Genomic DNA, 20,413 nt, shown 5'->3' with positions numbered 1-20,413 from the left:
TTTTTCAAATTATTATCTACAAACATCAAATCAGGCGTAGACCGTTTGGGCGAATCGACCCAAAATATAGTCCGTTTGGGCGAGGGTTTAATCAACTAAAACTACCGTTTGGGCGAGAATTATTCGATTAAAAATACTGTTTGAGCGGTATAAAAATGCTTATAAATTATAATATACACTCAATAATTAATTAAACAAAATTATATAAAATATGAATAATTAATAATAATAAGTCAAAAATCATATAAAGTATAAGGAGTCTACAGCTATATTTGATTCCGTGTACTTGAACTGTTCGATAACTATACATCTTTTACCTCTTTTCGTAGTTAAAATATGTTCGATTTTTAAGTCCATTTTAGATAAATGTAAAAAAATAAAAAAACTTACAACTGACTATTATTGTTAAAATTAATTTTTAAATATTTGTACATGAAAGTATTATTCAAGACACTACACATAGCACACTACAGTGTTATTACTCGTATGTACAACTTGGACAGCGTGTCTGAATCCTAATCTTATTTTCGATAATAGTGATTAATAACGATTAGCAATATTGCAATAATATCATCAGTACCTATCTGTCACCCGGTTTTTACTTTGCACGCAGGTAAAAATAATTTCACTCGCCCAAACGGACTATTATTTTTTTGGTAAAAATTATTACCTTCGCCCAAACGACCACCGCCCATCAAATCTTCTGAAAGGACAATTCTTAGAGAATTAAAAATAATTTACATTTCTTGTGAATCCTGTATATTTTAGTAGTTAATTTTATTAACATAAAATATGTTTTATTTTGTTTTTTACAATATAAATGTAAAATAATTTTTGTCACAAGATATTTTTGCATTATATTTTATTATGCCATATAACTATAAATATATGAAATATTATTGTGAATACACTGTACGCTGTTTGTTGAGCTGTGTTGCAGTGTCCCAATTTAATATGTTGACACGCTGATGACACAAATTTGTTTTCAGATAATGTATCGGCGATTTTTCTTAAAAAATTAGCTTCTTCCATCCCACACTTCATTTTACTTGTAGTATATACACAATTTAGAAAACCATGTTTTGCGCTGTAACAAGATAAAAAAAATTTGTACTATCAAAAATGTATTATTTATTAATAAAATAAATGATAAAACAACAGAAGTTAAAATTAAAAAAATAATAATAACATTGTGAATCATGATCATATTATTAATTATACATATTATAAACTGGGTTTGCTTACAAAATAATTTAATGACATTTTTCACAATTATATGTTATAGGATCGATTTTAGTATATTCTAAAAAATAAATGGTTATAACTTATAGATAAGTATACTAGTATACTAGGCATTTTCCTTGATGTCGCTCAAGCGTTTGATAAGATTTAGCACGATGGATTATTCCAAAAGCTAAAATTAACTTTCTAACACCTTACTACATATTTATTTCTGAAGTTACTTGATCAACGTTTTTTCCAAGTGAATGTAAACAAATCATTCTCTAACAAATTTATGATACGTGTTGGAGTTCCCCGAGGTAGTGACCTCTTCTATACTACCTAATCTATACTTCCGTTATACCTAAATTTTCTCTCACTATACTAAATACTTTTGCCGACGACCAAGTATCTTTACATCAGAATCAAATCTCACAATTACCAGTTCTAAACTATAAAATAAGACAAATAATTAGACTTAGACAAATCAAGCCACCTCACATTTACTCTCTATTCAAATAATTGTTTTGCAGTCAAACTTTATAACACTCCACTACCTTAAACAGATCAAGTAAAATACTGAGGTATCATTTTTGGTAACAATTGACTTGGAAAGACCATATTTCCGAAAAATGTAAACAATTTAACTCCAGGCAACATCTATTTTGTGTTTCCGTCCCATTTTAATATGCTCCTAACTAAATATCAAAATCCTCATGTACAAAGTTTTTCTCAACCCACTATGATATTACGGCATTCAAATATGGGGTTGTGCTGCTCTTAGCAGCGTTTGAAAAATCCAAGCATTCTGCCTACGCACTCTTATAAATTCTCCTTGGTACATTACTAACGAAACTCTCTACACTGACTTTAAAATTAATTTTATTGACTAGCTTATCAAAATTGCTTGCCAAAAGCTTCATAGTAAATTTAGTTTCACACCAACCCCAATAATAAAAGAAAGGTTCTTCAAAATCACATTTCTAACAACCCACCAAGAAGGTTAAAAAGAAAATGGCGTAGAGACCTCTAATTTTCTCAAACTTTCCCATTCTTTTTGCTGTTAATCAAAAAAGATAGCTCCACTGGATGCTCCCCTATACATCATGTTTTTCACACTATTGCAGTTATCTTCTTTTTAATTACCACTATTATCACTCTTATTTGTTGTGTTTATATGTAAAGTTATATTTGTATATTTCTTAAGAAAATAATGTGTGGTAATAAAAACTTAATATTGGATTACTCAGTTTATTATAAACATAACTTATGAGATGTCTACGATAGGTAATAATTCGTAGGTACCTACTTAAATAAGAATATAAGATCAAAAATATATATTGTATTGAAAATTGTTTTTAAAAATTTTTTCAAGATTCCCATTTTAAGTAGGTACCTGGTACCTACCTAAATTATGCAAGTAGTTATTCAAATTAATCATACTTACAAAAATTATTGTTACCTACTAACCAAGTCTTTAGATTTTCAAAGTATTATTTTATAGTATAATAGGATTTGAAAAAAAAAAAACTGAAACAAAAACATCGAAGCTAAAAAGTATGATTAAATTGAACTTGATGCTTTTTTTTTTGACCTACCTATTATGTTAAAGAATAAAATATGAAAAAATATTACTTTGATCAATACAAGATCTATTTTTGTTGAGAACTTAAAAATTAATAGACATAATATAATATATCTCGTAGTTTAAAAACACCGTTTTTATTTTTTTGTAACGTATAAAATCAGGAGAAAGATGACCTCAAAAATAAAAATGTTGTTTCGTACATTAAGTGACATATCAGATAAAACTTAACACTCAATCCGGCCAATGATTTTTGTAGTCAATATGATCTCTAAAATGTATATATTTTGATGGTCTGAAATACTATTCAGAACTTATCTTAGACAAAATGATAGCAAAATACAGTATTCCACTATTTCAGCATAGCTATTAGTTTGAATAGCCAAAACGGTTATGTTCTAAAGGACCGACGTTTGTGCATCCCTATTGTTATAAAACTACTTTTTTTATGGGCCATTAGCGCTTTTCTATTGTTAGAAAAAAAGCGTAGGCCGTTTATCTATACGTTATTGCTAAAAAATAACTTTTGTATAATACATTATATACAGGTTGATCACATACCGTGAATACTCTGGTTCTAGAACCTTGATTTCTAAAAAAGTGCGGGATGACCCTATTAAATAGAATAATTCTAGTTTAATTGCCAAGCTTGTTTAAAATTGACGGCTATGACATAAAAAAAATAATTATATAATATTATACGAAGTGTGCTATGTATAGTAATATTAGTAATTTAACGTGTCAATATTGAATATACTCCTAAAACGGATTCCCACACATTTAAATACCTTTATCGCCTTTACGCTGTGTATTTAACGATTTTAACGTAATTATAGTTTGAAAATAATCCCGATATAATAGACGCGATATTGCAGGTGTACCGTTTATTCAGAAACTAAAATTTGATTCGTACTTTTTTAATCAGGTTAGTGGAGTATTTTTTATAACACATTTAAAATTAATGCTGAATCTCATGAAGTGCGATGAATAGCGTAGTTCTTACCCGGTCGTACCTAACCGTAGTATAAAAATTTTATAGTCTTAAAGGTCGTATTTATAATTTTAATTTGTTCATAAAAAGATATGCAATATTTATTTTATTTTAATTATATCAAAATAAAATTTTTAGAACTAATATTTTTCAGTTTTTTTTTTTTTTATTTTTTTATTATTAGTTTGTTGCTCCATAAAATGGTTTTTATAACTTGTTTCTTGATTTTTCTTTATTTATAGTTTATACATTATTATGATTGTCAAGAAAAGGTTATCTTTAATGTTCTTATACTTTTTACATTGTATCTATCCTGTAATTTATTTTTAATTTGATTAATTCTACACAAGTATTAATCCTTAGAACTTTAAAATATGTATAAAAAATAAAATATTTATAAAAATTTTAAATCGAAAGCAATACATTTTTTTCTTTAAAAACTAAATTTAGTACAGCGTTAAAATTAACACAAATTATAATGTGTCTATGGCGTTTATTGCACTATTTGGTATTTTCATATTTCCACATAATTTTATGTTTATTTTACTTATTTTCGTTGATGTAATAATATTATGACGTGTATACAATAATTGTGTAAACATTTGATAAGTACTAAACGGTTCAAGAGTTTTAATAAATGGCTGAAGATAAAAAGGAACCTTTTTAGTTACCATAAAATTATATATTTTATTTTGTAACAATATTATGTAGGTATAGAATTATCTACTTCCAAAATGTAAAGTGCAATTATATGGGCAAACCGTCACATATAATATAAATGTGGGCATAATATGATGGAGAGTACATATTATTTATACATTTTTATTCACATTCATAAAGTAAAATATAAAAAATAATACTTTTGAAATATTAAAATGCATGTGAAGTATATGTTTTTTTTTTCTAATAAAAATGCGCCTGTGAGCGTAGATACTGTGAAATTTTGATGTCTGTTTTTTTCTTATAGTACAATATTATATAATATACATTACAAGATAGGTAATATATATTGTGTATGTGTTTGTTTTTTAGAAACAAATAAGTAATAAAGTCATTTCTAATGTATGTCGTTTACCTCTAAGTTTTTTATTCTAATCGAAGTTAGAAGTATACTTTTAATAGTCATTTCGAACTACAATAATTATAATTGTATTTTTATATAGGTAGGTACATAGAACTTGATTTATATGCTACTTGCTATTTGGTAGCCAGAACCCACAAAAATATTGGATTGAGAATATACCTTTCGTATAAATTCTCACTTGTCGATATTATACTACGTCTACAAATTATACCGGTTGACTAAATGGAACTCGTCCAGTTTAATGTACATTAAGATTTAAGTGACATTTTTTGCTTTAATGATTTATTTATTATGTATTGCATTAGGTATTTACATTATCCGCATAACTCTACGAAATTAATTTGTCAAACATTTCAGGGTTGAGTAAATTTCACGAGTTTTTATACATATTTTAATGAAATAAAATAGATTTTTAAAAGACAAAAATTTGTACATTATTTAACCAAGAAAAGAGTTAGTTTTAAAAGTTAAATTAATTTTTATTCAAAATAAAAAGTAAAGCCGGAAACACTTTTTTTTGTTTTTCAAAAGAAAAAACTTTTTCAGAATTAGTAATGTAAAGAGATTTAGTTTAATTAAAAAATAATTGAGTAAGACTTCCAGTTTTACTTTTAAATATATAAGACCATATTTAATGCGATAAATAAACAACATTTTACCTAGGAACAATACTACAATAGTTAACTATACGTAGTTATTAATACTTTTATAATATTACATTATTCGGACTTATACAGAAACATTTATTTCTTTAGTAAAATATTTCATTATAATTTATAACAAAAATAGTTAAACAACATCGAAGAAACTGATCAAAATTTTGAAGAGTTTAGTTTTAGGATGGTCTACAAATATCTCGATACTTTTTAGTTGAATTTTGTGATATAAAAATCTAAACCAATTCTCTTGAAAATAACGGTTTTTAGCGGAGATAAATTAAAGTCGCGTTTGCTGACATTTTTTTTAATTATTTCAACAGTTGTCGATGTAAGTTTTTTTATACTTTGAGACTGTTGAAGACATTGAAACATGATCTCTCCTAAGCTTTATTTTATCTTTATTTTATTTGCGATCCTAATGTGCGTTCTATGGGTGAAAGTTTTAGTGTATTTCTGCTATCCAATAGTTTTAGAGAGAAGTTAGAGAAAAAATATCATCATGAAACCAATACATTTACTTTCTAATACGAAATCGTCTCGAAGTTCGATAGTATATGTTGAATTAAGTTCATAAATTAAATAGAAATGTTTCATATAAGTGTATGTATGTATAGTATAGGTATTATATAATATATTTTATTGATCGATTTCGCTTTTTATTTACATACTACGCGTTCTTAAAAAATAATATATTCTTAAATAAGAGGTTGATCCTGCGGTCAACTTTTTCTGACCGAACGAATTTCTTTTATTCAGATTTTTTTTATCTTATTTATATAATATATTATATTTCTTATTTGAAGGTACGTATTACGCGGGTTTTTTCTCTTGAGATTTTTAGTGAAGACAATTTAGTATTACTATTGAACGGTCAAATATACCTGCACATATCATACCACTCTTATATACCATCTTTTGCTCACTATACTCGTATTTTACTATTTATCTCCCTAGAGTGAGAGAGAGAGAGAGAACAATGACAGGACACAAAGGAGACACAGCGTGCGCATAATATATACAATAACGGTCTACACGCAGAGAAGACGGACTTAGTGGGTTAATGTATGTTTGGTTTGAGGTAAGATTAGATACGGGGTAATCCATTTAACGTAACAAACTCATTATTTAAAAAAAACTAATAACGTTTTTAAATAATACATTTTATCGTTATCTTTTTTTAAAAATAATTTACCTTATTGTTAATGAAAAGTGAGAACGTGCATTTTAAATTCTTTTTTTTAAAACAGAATATTTTTTTGAAGTACTTTGATGTAAGTATTAAAATCGAATTTTTGATGAGTACTTTATAATTTACATGTAGGTATTTTAAGTTTAGATGCGTGGAGTGAAAAAGTATGGGGGTACCCCATAAAATATTGATTTGAAACTTCATTCGTCTAAATTTTAAGTTCCCATAACTAATAAACTTCTTATCAGTAATTTTTTATTTTTATAAATATAAATACTCTAAATAATATTTTGCTCGGGAATATTAAATTAATAATGTACGTTATCATTAAAAAGTAGTAAGGCATTTAAAATAACGATAAAAGATAGTGAAAATATAATTTTTCCTAAAAATATTGTTTTGTAACGATTTAAAATTATCAAAAAGAAATATTTTCAAACATTAGTGTTTTTTGAAATAATATTAGTATCTTATGTCAGATAGATCACCCCGCATACACCATACTTATAACTATAAAATTTTAGTACAATGTTAAATTGAGTCCCGTAAATACTTTCGGGTTATCAGAGTTGAGTCTGACCAATATTGTTAGGTTATTCGAATTGAGTCCCTTTCTTTAATTGTAATAATAAGTATAAAGAATCAATTAATTAAAAAATATTAAAAATAATAATAAATAAAGGTACTTTTTACCTAGAGAATAATTTTTTATCAACAGTTTTAGAAAAATATTAAAAAAAATTGAAAATTTGTCATACCTATAAATATTTTAAAAAGAGTTGAAATTTGTTGAAAATTTTATTATAATATAGGTGTTAAAAATAATAATTTGAAAGTTTCAATTACATACTTATCTTGTTATTTTTGGAAATATAACAACATATTAAAAATTGTTTAAGGAGTAATAATTATTTTATGGGTGAATATTTAAACATACACTTTATTTTTCACTCGAAAATATTTGGTAATTAAGTAAGTTTTAACTAATTGTGTATTTGTGTATTACTGGCTATATAGGTAGTTATGACATTTTATCTATACGGACTTAATTCAAAGATATTAAGATAATAAGATGGACTCAATTCAATATTACCGAAATTTTATCCCAATGTGTATGTGCAGTTTATTGTATATACGTTTGTATTTGTTCATCGCATCCCACGGAAATCTGGGATTTTGAATATACATTGAATTATAATACATATTATAATTTATGAGTTTTGGATGGAAACAAGTTTTTGAGGAGATGTGAATTTTTGTATGAATTGTAATAATACATACTTTTCCGTTATCGTTTATTGATCGATCAACGACTGTAATATTTGCATGATAATACCGGAGGGTTATTCTACGCATACTAACATCATAATATCTAATGTTGGATATCAAAAGTGTATTTTCTGCAGTAGTGAAACTCTTTGTTACTCTTTGCAAGTAACATTGCGAATCCTGATGAATAAGTATAACGAATACATTTAATAAAAATAAATTATTAAAGTGGGATATTTTATTAAATGATCATGTTGCGTGTCCAGATTTACTGGCTTCAATAAAATTCAGAGTTTCCTAGTTTATGTTTTTCTAGATTCGATGTTATTGTCCACTATCCAATGTAGAGTTATTGCTCTTTTTTCTAACGTATTACTCTTAGACAATAAAATAATAAATATCCACCTTAATGGACTTTTTTTATTAAACGTGAAAATTTAAGTTTAATGTTATATAATTGTTACTAAGAAATAATAATATACTTATAAAAATGTATTTATATTTCATGTAATAATTATTCGTATTTTTAAAATATTCTATATTTAAGTTTAGTAGATATATATTTAATATCTAGTAAAGTCTATCTTAGCTAGGTACCTATACAACAGATACTCTGTTATGAATAATACAACAGTTTTGTACAATATGTGTATTTTTTATAAAATATTCCTCTAAAATAGTTACACCTATGTTTAGATTAATCTTCAAGTGCTTCAAAAATTATTTTTATTGAAGTCGCCATTTTATCGCAAACAAGTCTATCGGTGGTCAAAATAAAATTTTGTGAAATTTAAAGTATAACATGAATTGATTCTTATACTTTTTTCAATTAAAATCTATATTCATAATTTGATTTTTAATATAATATGTATTATATATTGATTTTTTAAAGTAAAAACTTTGAACTTAAATTAAAAACAATTTGGAAAATTTGGAAGGTGAATATTGTTACGTCATGATTTGTCTGTTTTTTTAATTACTGTAAATGTTAAATAAATCATATAATCAAAGGGCTTCAGGCCGTTAACTTAATTAATAAATTAATAAATAATTTAGGTTGAGTAGGTATATAAGTTACACGGTTTGAGAGGTAGGTAAGTATACTACATATTATTGTGCTACATGGCATAGTAATAATAATAACCATGTAAAAATTACGAATAAGACGAATTAGTAAGCCATGAATTTTGTACGCTTGTAGATTATACACACAGTCGTTACGGACTTCAGTACAATTATGGAAGCATTTATATGAAAAAACATCATTATCATCGTATAGGGTGGTGTAATATAGTGATTAAAATTCCATGTGAATATTAATTAATCGGTTTTTTGTGATTGATATAAATGCGTAGGTACTTACCACCTACTCACGATTTTCGATATATTTTTAAATTAATAAATAAAACAATACAAAAGTTTTCAATTGATGAGCTGTGTCCCGTGAAACTGATTAAATAGCACATAAATCTCTTGTCACGTCTTTTTAGCTTAATAATGCGCTTGTTTTTCGAAGGCTTTATGGGGTATAAGAGGAAATGTATAAGAAAGTCATTGATCTATGGAATTTTCAATTTTCCATCAGTTAAACGGATTCAAAATAATGTATGTAAATGTTTCGATTTTTAAAGTCTGAAAAATGAAATTGAATTTATCACGCGTTTATCAATTTTCCGTTAGTTTAGTTTGCATTTGTTTAAGAATTTATTACATGCTATTCAATAATATAATTTATTTACTTTAAATAAATTAGACATTTTTTTGTCTTAATAGGTATTATTATGTATGAGCTTAAATAAAAATACATATTTTTACTTCATGCATGTAATAAATAATTGTAAATTGAGCATAATTTATTTATTTTGTTTTATTTATATGGGTATAAGTAGTGTAGGAATATTATTACTTATAATTAAGGGTTATTAGACGTTCTGTTTAAAACGGAATTGTCCCGTTTAAAAAAAACCATGTCCCGTTGTCTCGGCAAACTTTGAAGGAGAATTTTTATCCCGATTTTTATTACATTATATCTTAAAAAGAAATCAATATATGAAAAAAATCTAAAACAGTTTTATAACCAAAGTTATAAATAATATATAAGAGTTTTCGTGAAATAAAAATAGAGAGTTGGTGTCGATGAACAATTACGTAAATTGGCGATAAACATAAGACAAATTAATAATGTCGTGATGTATTTAAAATGTTAGAAATAAAAAATGGCATTTCCAACAACAGCTTCTCAACAATTATTGAATTATTGGCTATTCCTGGAACAAATTCATCTGTAGAAAAAATATTGTCAATCATAAATGTATTTTTAACAGATGATAAAAACTGTTTTAATGTCAATATCATTAAATTGATAATTATAACGAAATAGCAATTTAAAAATTTAACTTCACAATTTCATGAACTTCTTTTGAAATACACAAAATAATTAAATTCAATAAGTTCTTTAGAAAAGTATGAAAAAGTGTAGAAAGTGTGGAAGTAGGATTATCAAATTCATGAACTATGAAGATAGCTGATAATGTAGTTTTTTCTATTTCTTGTTAAAATAAAAGTGTATTGGTTTTTAAATGTAACATTGTGTTGTTTAATGGTAATAAAGAAAAATAAATATATTACTAAGCATTTGAATAATTTTATTATTTAGGTTAAGTTAGTTAACTCAAAAAAAGTAAAGTATTAAGAAAACAATTGTTTGTGATATGATATAGATTTGAACTTTTACACTCTACAGTTGTATGTGTAAATGTAAATGTAAATGTAAATGTATATGGTGCGATTCCTGGTGGTAGGATTTTTTTTTTTAGAGGGTCAGTAACAACTGTCCTGTTTTTTATTTTTATTTTCTCAAAATGGTCACTTTATAATCAAAATTACAAACTATTAATATTTTGTATTGATAAAATTGTCGAAATTGAAATTGAAAATTAAAATAGTTCTATAGTTGTAAATACTTATAACATGATCAGATTTTTTTTATCTTTATTAGATAAAAAATAAATATATTTTTTTAATATGCCCCGCCATTTTGGATTATCAGCTTGGTAGTTTATTAGGTTAAAATGAAAAAAAGCATTTTTTCTATCCAAATTTCATATTTGTTGAAAAATGTAACTATACAAAAAAAGAATGATGTTTGTCGAGCACAAATATTCCAAGGATTATTAAATTCGTCGAATTGATGTACGTATTAAAAATTGAGGTCTGAAGTATTGTTTATTTATTGTTAAATTATTGGGTAGCACTTTTGGAAAATTATATTAATAATATTATGTTTTGCATTCTAAAAAGTAAATATACTTATCAAAATTATTGAAAATATATTTAAATTAGATAGATGGTGCAAACAGATGCTGTAGGAAGGGTAGGCCTCAGCTCATCTGCATTCTATACGAAAAGGCAAATGTACTATAATGATAATATTGCAGTAATGTATTAATTTTATTTAAAAACATAATTTATTAAAAAAATATGGTTTGAATTATCATCTGATATTTTGAGTTATATAATTTATGTTTTAAATTGATAAAATATACGCTTAATTCGTCTTCTTCTTTACAATGCCCAGTAATACTATAGTAAATTCAGTTGATCGTTAATTCGAATAATGTAAATTTTGGTGTAAAAAATTCTTTTAAAATTTTTAACTATATATTTGTAACCATTTATGACCTGAATGTATTTTGTAAAACTTAAGTAGATATTCTGATTAGGGCACCTAAGTAAATATTTATAAATTTTATCAAAATTATTATTTAAATTTAACGCGAGTACTGAGTTTATTAGTAATATAAAATTTTCTAGCTATATTACTCGTATTTTCGATTTAAAATTAATCTATCTCTTTTTTCATCTTTGCATCATAAAAATAAGTCTAGAATTCAGAAAGTTAATTACAAAAGCAATTATTATAATTGTGTACATAATTATTTAATTTTAAGATTGTTTTTTTTTTTAATAAATCTGTGAAAATGTATTATTTTTATTAATTTTAATAGTAATGTAATCCGTAACCAATGGTATCCATTTAATAAACAAACAAATATTCAATTTTCATGGTCCAAATCTAAATTCATGTGTGAGCCATTCTATAGAATCCGATTGAAATTGAAAAAATAAGCTATGTACACCCTTAGAGCTTTAAAAAATCTATTGATATAACTTTTATTTAAAACAGTCTAGTAGTTTTTGAGTCTCTAAAGAACAAAAAAAAAAAAAAAAATAAATAATATTCATTTTATATAAATATAATATAGATTAATATTACATTGGTATTATACTATGTAAAATGTGAATTATATATATATATATATATATATATAAATTTACTAATAAGTAAAAACTTATCTATTTTGACGAAAAACTCTATTTTATTTGTTAGTATAGCTGAATTAGAAAATATATTATAAATATCTTTTAAACATAAGTGAACTTCTTGGATGTATTTTTTTATTTTTGAAACCACAGTAGAAAATTTATTATATTGATTCAAACATTTAAAACACAAAACAAATAAAATATTTGTATTGGTTGAAAATATATATATGATGTATAAATAAAAAAAAAGTATATATTATTGTAAAAAGTTATTGTTATTTTATGAGATTTCAATTACAGATGACCTTTTTATTATATAATATAGTAGATCATATTATAAATATGGTTATAACATAGTATGAAATTGAAGAAAAGATTGTCAAAGAAATTATGTGGAGTGAAAGTGTATTTTTGTTTATTGACTTTTTCTAATATTCTTCATATTTTCTATTCAGTTAATTCAGTTGACAATAATAAAAATCTATCGGACTGAAAATAATGTGAGTTTTTATTTATTTATTAATTATTTGCTGTAATCACATCAAAGGACAAATTGGATGGTTCAATTGACTCTCATGATGTGAATTGATTAGAAATTGGTCAAAAATGGCCCATTAGATTGGTCATTTTTGAAATGTTGCAGTAGTTTTTGAAAAAAAATTGTGAAAAATATGTTACTATACAAAAGAAAAATCGAAAATATAAAAGTCTTGTCTAATAAAATCATTTTAATTGTTTATGAACATAATATTTCAATTTTCAATTACCACGTGATTGTTAATAAATATTATATAAAAAAAAAAAAAAATGAATATCAAAAAATTTTGGATATTACTTTAAGTTATAGAGACTATTCGGAATAATGTACCTAAGCATGTTTATTATTACAATTTTAGACCGTAGAAGTAAAAATTACAAATTATTTCAATTAATTAATTAGAAAAAACATAAAAATAATTAAATTTCTCATTTCAACAAAACATTTTAAAATTAATTTAACAAATATTCGCCTCTTTAATTGAGAATTTAAATTGTCTTAAGTTATGACTGTGTTTAGTTATAAACAAATTAACTAAAATTAAATTCGTTAAATCGATGTAATATATTCATGATTTATCATTGTTTTCATTATCTCAGAACATTACATATTATTAGCTTCCAAAAAGACTGCAAGGTTATTTATTTAAAGGAAAATATTTTAAGAAAAATTGCACGTTATAATTGTTTTCAAACCTCAATAAAAAAATTTTTTAATATGTACATATAAGTAATAAGTAAAATTCGTAAGTACTAATATTTAGACAAACTTTCACACTCAATAAACTAAATTATTTACAAATTCTCATTTTAACAAGGCATCATCTTAATCGTATTGGATATAATGAACAAATTAAAAAAATAAATATTTAAAGATAAATAAGCTTAAAAAGAAAGAAAGTAATTTATAAAATCAAAGTGGAAAGTAATATGTCGTACAGCTTTGTGTAAATTTTTAAGTTTTAAATAGTTGGTTTTTATTTAATATATAGTATAAGGTAAGGTCGTTAAAGTTTGTAATTATAGTGTGTAAAAATGATTACTAAATATTATTGAAATTTACAAAAGAGGTAATTTATAATATGACTTAATTAAATTTGATTTTTCTTCACGAAAATATTGAAATTTCACTGTTAATTTTTTCATTCTTATAGCAACTTTAATAATGTATCCTGTTATAACGCCATTTAATTTAACCAAAAAATATTTTATTCTAATAGAGATAATAGAGTATTTACCTACTATTTATACATTTATTATAAGTTACTTTATTTTTCATTTAAATAAAATATTTAAGAAAAAAATAGAAATAAATATGAAAAAGAAAAGAATTTTTTGATATACAAAGCTTAATTTTAAGTTCTTATTTTCGCTCTAATAACCATGAACATAATGGCCTTAGATAAATCTTAAAACGCCTTGTTGAATAAGCTACTTTAAAATTAGTTTCCTTGTTACAAAATGTATTGGAAATGTCTAATGAAATTGGATTTTTCGTCCAAATAACATTAGATCAACGATTTTTCATAATGAGAAGTAAAATTTAAAATTTATGATGACGCTAACGTATTTGAGTATTTACGGAATTCATCTGATTGATAACTATAATATATTATATGATATTCAAATACACTCAATAAAGCTATCGTGATAGGGGTAGAGGGGTAAATCGCGATAACTGTAGTAAGTTTCGGTCGAGTATAAAGTATTTTTATATTGATGTTGTATTTCGTGAACGTGATTCGTTCCAAAGTAGGTAGATCAGAGGATATTTTAGATTTACGAAGGAATGGAAGAGCGGAACGAGTGTCAACCATTCCAAACACTTACTTACATGAAATGCATTTTTGTTATCCTTGTATCTACCTCTATCTTACCTCTCCAGCACTTAGAATTTCATGGAAAATCAGATAAATATATTTGATTTGTTGAGAAGCTAAATGGTGGCATTGAGTAATAAATATTCCTGTAGAAATAGATACCTAACTATACTTAATCGAAATATACTCTTGTCCCGAACAATATAGATACGGGTAAGATCGTAGAATTTTGGTTAACAATTGCACTAGGTCATGTCAAATGGTTTTTAAACTTGATTGAGTTGTGATAAATATGTCATATTAATTAATCAAAAAATTAAATCATAATAATGTGAAATGTGACATGATTGATACTATTTTTCTACAAGGGATATTATGTAAAAAATACATACTTCCGTTTATAGTAATTATTTATTTATTCATATTATGGAAGTTTTATAGACTCAAAGTATAATTAGATTATTGATTAGTCAACCAAATACTAGCTTTCAAATTGTACAATTAATGAACTATAATAATAGATTTGATATCATGACGACACGGAGAAGCGTACTTAGCGGGTAGTCTTTGATAAAGATCAACTGTTCTATGCTTTCGAAATTTAAACAATAATAACCATCACAATAAACGTTGCAAAAGGTATGATTGAGTAGAAATAATTATATTTTAATTAAACACACGGGTCATTTGTATTTGAATTTACATATTTACTATAATTAGATACTATTTTATTAGAACTATTGAACTTTCAGTGGCATTACATGCTTAGAAATTAACATTATACCCTCTGGTAGTCTTAAAGTTTTTATTTTGTTGAATATTTTATTTTGTAAACTTATAGGTATTATTATACAGTTTTGTAAAAACTAATATGTATATATTTAATATTATAATATACGCGTGTTCAAATTAATTTATTCCTTAAAATGGATAAAATATTCTTCTATAGTGAAATGATCATTTAGCTTAAAATTTAAAAGTCTAAAACTTTTTTAATGAAACTCTTTACAATCTGCATTGGGTTTTTATTGGAGCTATAGCACAGATAAAATCTTAATATACTCGTATTTTTTAATCTAAATTTCTTTTGAAAAGCAATAATGTTAGATTTGACTTTAAAATCGTGCTGATCTTAGTTTTTGATTATCTGTTTGTTGGACTTCAAAAAATATAGATGATTTGATAACTATGTAAATAAAAGGTAAGTATGTTCAAGTTTTTAAAATATTATTTTTTTTATGACAAATGTCAATTGCATTTTTGAAATCGACTGTTTAACTACCTATTGTAAAAATAAAGGAACAATTTTTTTTTCATTTCAAAAAAAATAAAATAGTTTTTGATATTTTTAAGAATTATGCGGTACAAGAAAATTATCAGAACTACATAAAAAGTAAAATAGTTACCTTAAGTATGATTAGTTTTTATCCTAAAATATATTTGTGCGTATATAATAATAAAATATATTTGCTTGATAAATTATTAATAAATTTAAATGATACAACTAACAATTTTGATATGAAAATAAACCTACTTAATAATTGATGGACTATCAAAACAAAAAATTATTTATACTTTTAAATTTTCGAATGTGTATATAACTTTTGTGCTATTAAAGTAACACTATTATAAATTAGTGAATTTCTGTGAACACGTGAAATTTATGACGTACAAATTCAAAAGTCTATTTAAATGTCTGTTAAACAATTAGTTTGATTGCGATTGTTGTTTTCTGTTTAAAATAAGATTCAATTTTTTTTCCATGACCATTATCCCATAAAAAATACCATTTATATAATTTATACAATTAAAAAAAATTAAATTTCTCTTATTTTATTTTTTGCAGCAATTTATTAAAATATTTATGTGTACGATAATTTAAGATTAATATTAACAATTTAATAGCATTTATTATTTTAACATACAGTAATAAAATGTATTTAATTAATGTATATATTATAAATATATGTCTTATGGTACGTTATCATAATATGCATATCACTAATTGTCTATGCCATAATATAATTTTATGGTACTTATAATATACGTATTATAACTTAATCAAACTTTAAAATTATACTAATATAAACTTATATAATAAGAACTGCTGTATCTAAACATATTTTATATTTTTAATTATTTTTTATAAATGGTGGATAATGAATAAAGTTTTAATAGATTTTATAATAATATAGTATATTACAGCTGATTGGTGTAGTTTTAAAAATCTTCAATAAGGCTAGACACATGATAGTTGATTTCTAATATGATTACCTATACGTAATCGTATGATGAGGAAAACTAGAATTATAATAATATAATATAAACCTGTGCATAAATATTGCGATGAACGAGTGAGGGTATCTACATTAAAAATATATCAGTTTATTGATAGACGTTGAAAATACGTAAGAGAGAAAGCGACAACAATCACACGACGTTTTATTCCAGACAGTAGCCATCGGTGGTGTGAGGGTACAAAAATAAATCGTAAAATAAAATGGTCAGAGTATGATATGATAATATAATACGCGCACATTATATAAATACCCTTTTGCGGCGCGGTAATGATTTAGTTGGCATAACGTTTCACACAGAATTTTATATACGGATAAATTGTGATTTTATCATCAAAATACTTACATAATGCGTGTGAAGTTATTATTTTATACACACAGTGAATACAGCTATATCGGGATATACGATAGAATCGATTGACCTGATTAACTGCTGAATTTGACAAATAACAGGCTATTCTTGAATACGTTTTGAAACATTATACGAGAATGATCACATGTCAATAAATAATAATAATAATAATTATTATTATTATTTAAAGTGGTTCCAATTTTATTGAGTGATAACCATTTTCAATAAATATTTGAAATTATCTACAAAATGATATAAGTATTTTTTTAAATAATAAGCATCATTTTTATAATTTTGAAAACTTATTTTATTTTACATGTTTTTAAAAATAAATAATTTAAATAAATATTTTTTAATTACTCATGGCAATTGACTATTCTTCGATTATATATTTATATTTATGATCTGTACTTAGTTCTTTCTTCTTAAATGAGAAAAAAACCATCACTGAATACTATTCTAATTATTCTATCTTCTATCTATTGATACTATCGGTTATATTACTGAATTTCTGTACACAAAAATAAGGATTAAGAACATATGCCAAAATTAATACTAATTGAACGATCTAAACTATGCTATTTTGCTATTTTACATTGTAAATCTGCGCGTAGCTAAGTTCAATAATGTATTTATAATATATTTTTATCTCATCTGTAAACAAAAGACTTAGATTTAAGAAACGTCATGCAATAACGTAATAATATTCTGGTCCCGAGACGTATTTACAAAAAAAAAAAAAAAATAGAAATAATATTCGTTCATTTTCTTTCAGCGATTTGTTGATAATAAATAATAATGCATCGCCTGTTTGGCCTTAAAATGTAATGATTGTACCAGACGCCAAAGCTTGGTTCTATATGATATTTACCAGAGACGTTCTGGGTAGTGTCCACTAGTGTCTTTACTATTAAAAATTATATTTTTTAACCGAGTTGGTTTAATATATCGTTCTAAAAATGTACATACTAAAATTAATGTTATTTATTCAATACGTATAAATGTTAATTCATTAAAATAAAACACTATGTTGTGTACCATTAGGAAATCATTAATCAATGTAACTGATGGCGTATAATATGCATTCATATAAATATTATTATGAAAGAGTAAAAGACGGTGTGAGAAGGTAAAACAGATTAGTATTATTAAAATATTATCGAGTTTTTAAATAATATTTAAATCGATTATTTTACTGCTATTATTATATTATAAGCTTGGCCAAGTATTAATAGTATTATATTAATAAAGTGTTTGTCATTTTTACAACATAAAATATAGAATTCATATAAATGGGAGCCAATATTATGTAATAATATATAGTGTTTTAAATATAAATATAAATGCATTATATTGTCATCATTAAGTATAAATTATTTTGCGAAAGAATGATTTATGCGATATACCTGTACGTATTCAAAGCGTACAATAACATGCGTGTTTGGCATAACAGATTTAGTATTATGAAATATTAAAAAAAAAAATCCACGGTGAGTGGTGAAACACTGACACTCGAGTGCTTGAATACTGTTATCACTTTACCGAACATATAATATAAATACATAAAACTTCCATCGTGGAAAAACTTTGACAATTTAAACAATATTTTCTCAAATACTGAATTTTCACTCAAATTTTTTTTCAGAATAAGATTAAATATAGCTTTAAGATTTAAAAAAAATGTTTTTTTTTGATCATTACAAATTTTGTTTTTCATGTGTCTTAAAATATTTGGTTTTAGCACATGTGAGGTTTAGTTATGTTAAAGATGATATTTAAGTTTGCTCACTACAATTATGTATAAGGATATCATTACTGTGGATGTGGATAAATGATATCTATGCAATACATGTAAATCATTCAAACACGCTCAGAGATATCGATTGACGATTGACGTTAAAATAAATGTCCAGTAATATTATGAGTGCGTATTATCATAGATGGGTAATCCAGATGATCAATCTTGTTCCGTCCCGGTACAAATACGCCAAACACATTCATGCATCCATAATATGTCACGTATGTCATAAATATATATATAAATATATTATGTATAAATATATTATGTATAAAATAGTGTTACGTGGTATATGGGTGCGTTCATGTTATTATCGAACGACAAAACAGCAATAACACACAATATATTAGATTATTTCTAGTAAATATCAATTTAATTTATACCATTATTATTATTGTTATCATACCACAGTCGCGACGAGTAGTTATGATGAGTGGTGCAGCGTGTAGTGTAAAGGGGATAAGGATACAATTATTACGCGTGCTAGGTGTACATTTATACTATATATAGTATGTATAAATGTATAAGCTATATATATATATATATATATGTTTATATATATATATATACATGTTTATATATTTATGTGTAGCTCGTGGTCCACGACCGGAAGGGCGTGGAAGATTAGTCGTTGTTATGCGACATCTGCTGCTTCCGTCGTATAATAACAATATTACCATGCGATGACAATTTAATATATTATAATAAGCATATATACTGTTATTAAATGGTATTTATGTGACATAAAATATAGTACTGGTTTATACCTGGGTGCTTAATATAGTCATTTTTTATGATATTATGATTTCCATCAAAAATCAGGGGATTATCATATAGGAGGGGGGGGATTCAAAGAACTCACTCACAAGTTTTTATATTCTTTGGAAATCGTCGAAAATTTGTGTAAAACATAATGGGTGATACCTTTTAAGCTATACACTATACACGATTGCGTACGATTTTAACTAATTTTTAACTATCGGATCATGTACGAATTAATAAGCGTTATTAATAATATTAATAATTTATTGATAATTTTATTTATTTATTAATAATTTTACTACTATTTAATTATTCTCATTAAGTATTATATTTTATTGTTTTATATTGATTGTTATAGAAGTGTACATATTTTACTAGATATTTATTAGGTATATCATAAAATCAATAAATTTATCCATCTACAAACATACGCAGTCGTGTTGCCAAAAAGGAAAAACGTACGCAATTGTGTTTTATCCGAAAATTCACACGTTTTCAATGAATTAAAATATCAAAGTATTTG

At 24.7% G+C, this 20,413-nt stretch overlaps 1 protein-coding gene across 1 annotated transcript in view; it reads right to left on the bottom strand.

Moving 5' to 3' along the window:
• Nucleotides 1–841: 841 nt before the first annotated feature.
• The window catches only part of LOC112600954, an 87,606-nt gene continuing 68,034 nt past the window's right edge, over nt 842–20,413 (bottom strand). Inside the window, exon 5 of the mRNA XM_025348313.1 lies at nt 842–1,087. Within this exon, the coding sequence (XP_025204098.1) occupies nt 856–1,087 (232 nt within the window). The 3' untranslated portion in view covers nt 842–855. The remainder of the gene's footprint in view (nt 1,088–20,413) is intronic.

Source organism: Melanaphis sacchari, unplaced genomic scaffold (assembly GCF_002803265.2).
Source record: "Melanaphis sacchari strain LSU unplaced genomic scaffold, SCAv2.0 Contig73_pilon_pilon, whole genome shotgun sequence".
NCBI classification, from domain to species: Eukaryota; Metazoa; Arthropoda; class Insecta; order Hemiptera; family Aphididae; genus Melanaphis; species Melanaphis sacchari.
The sequence above is the reverse complement of the archived record's forward strand: the minus strand, read 5'-3'. Positions and strand labels throughout refer to the sequence as shown.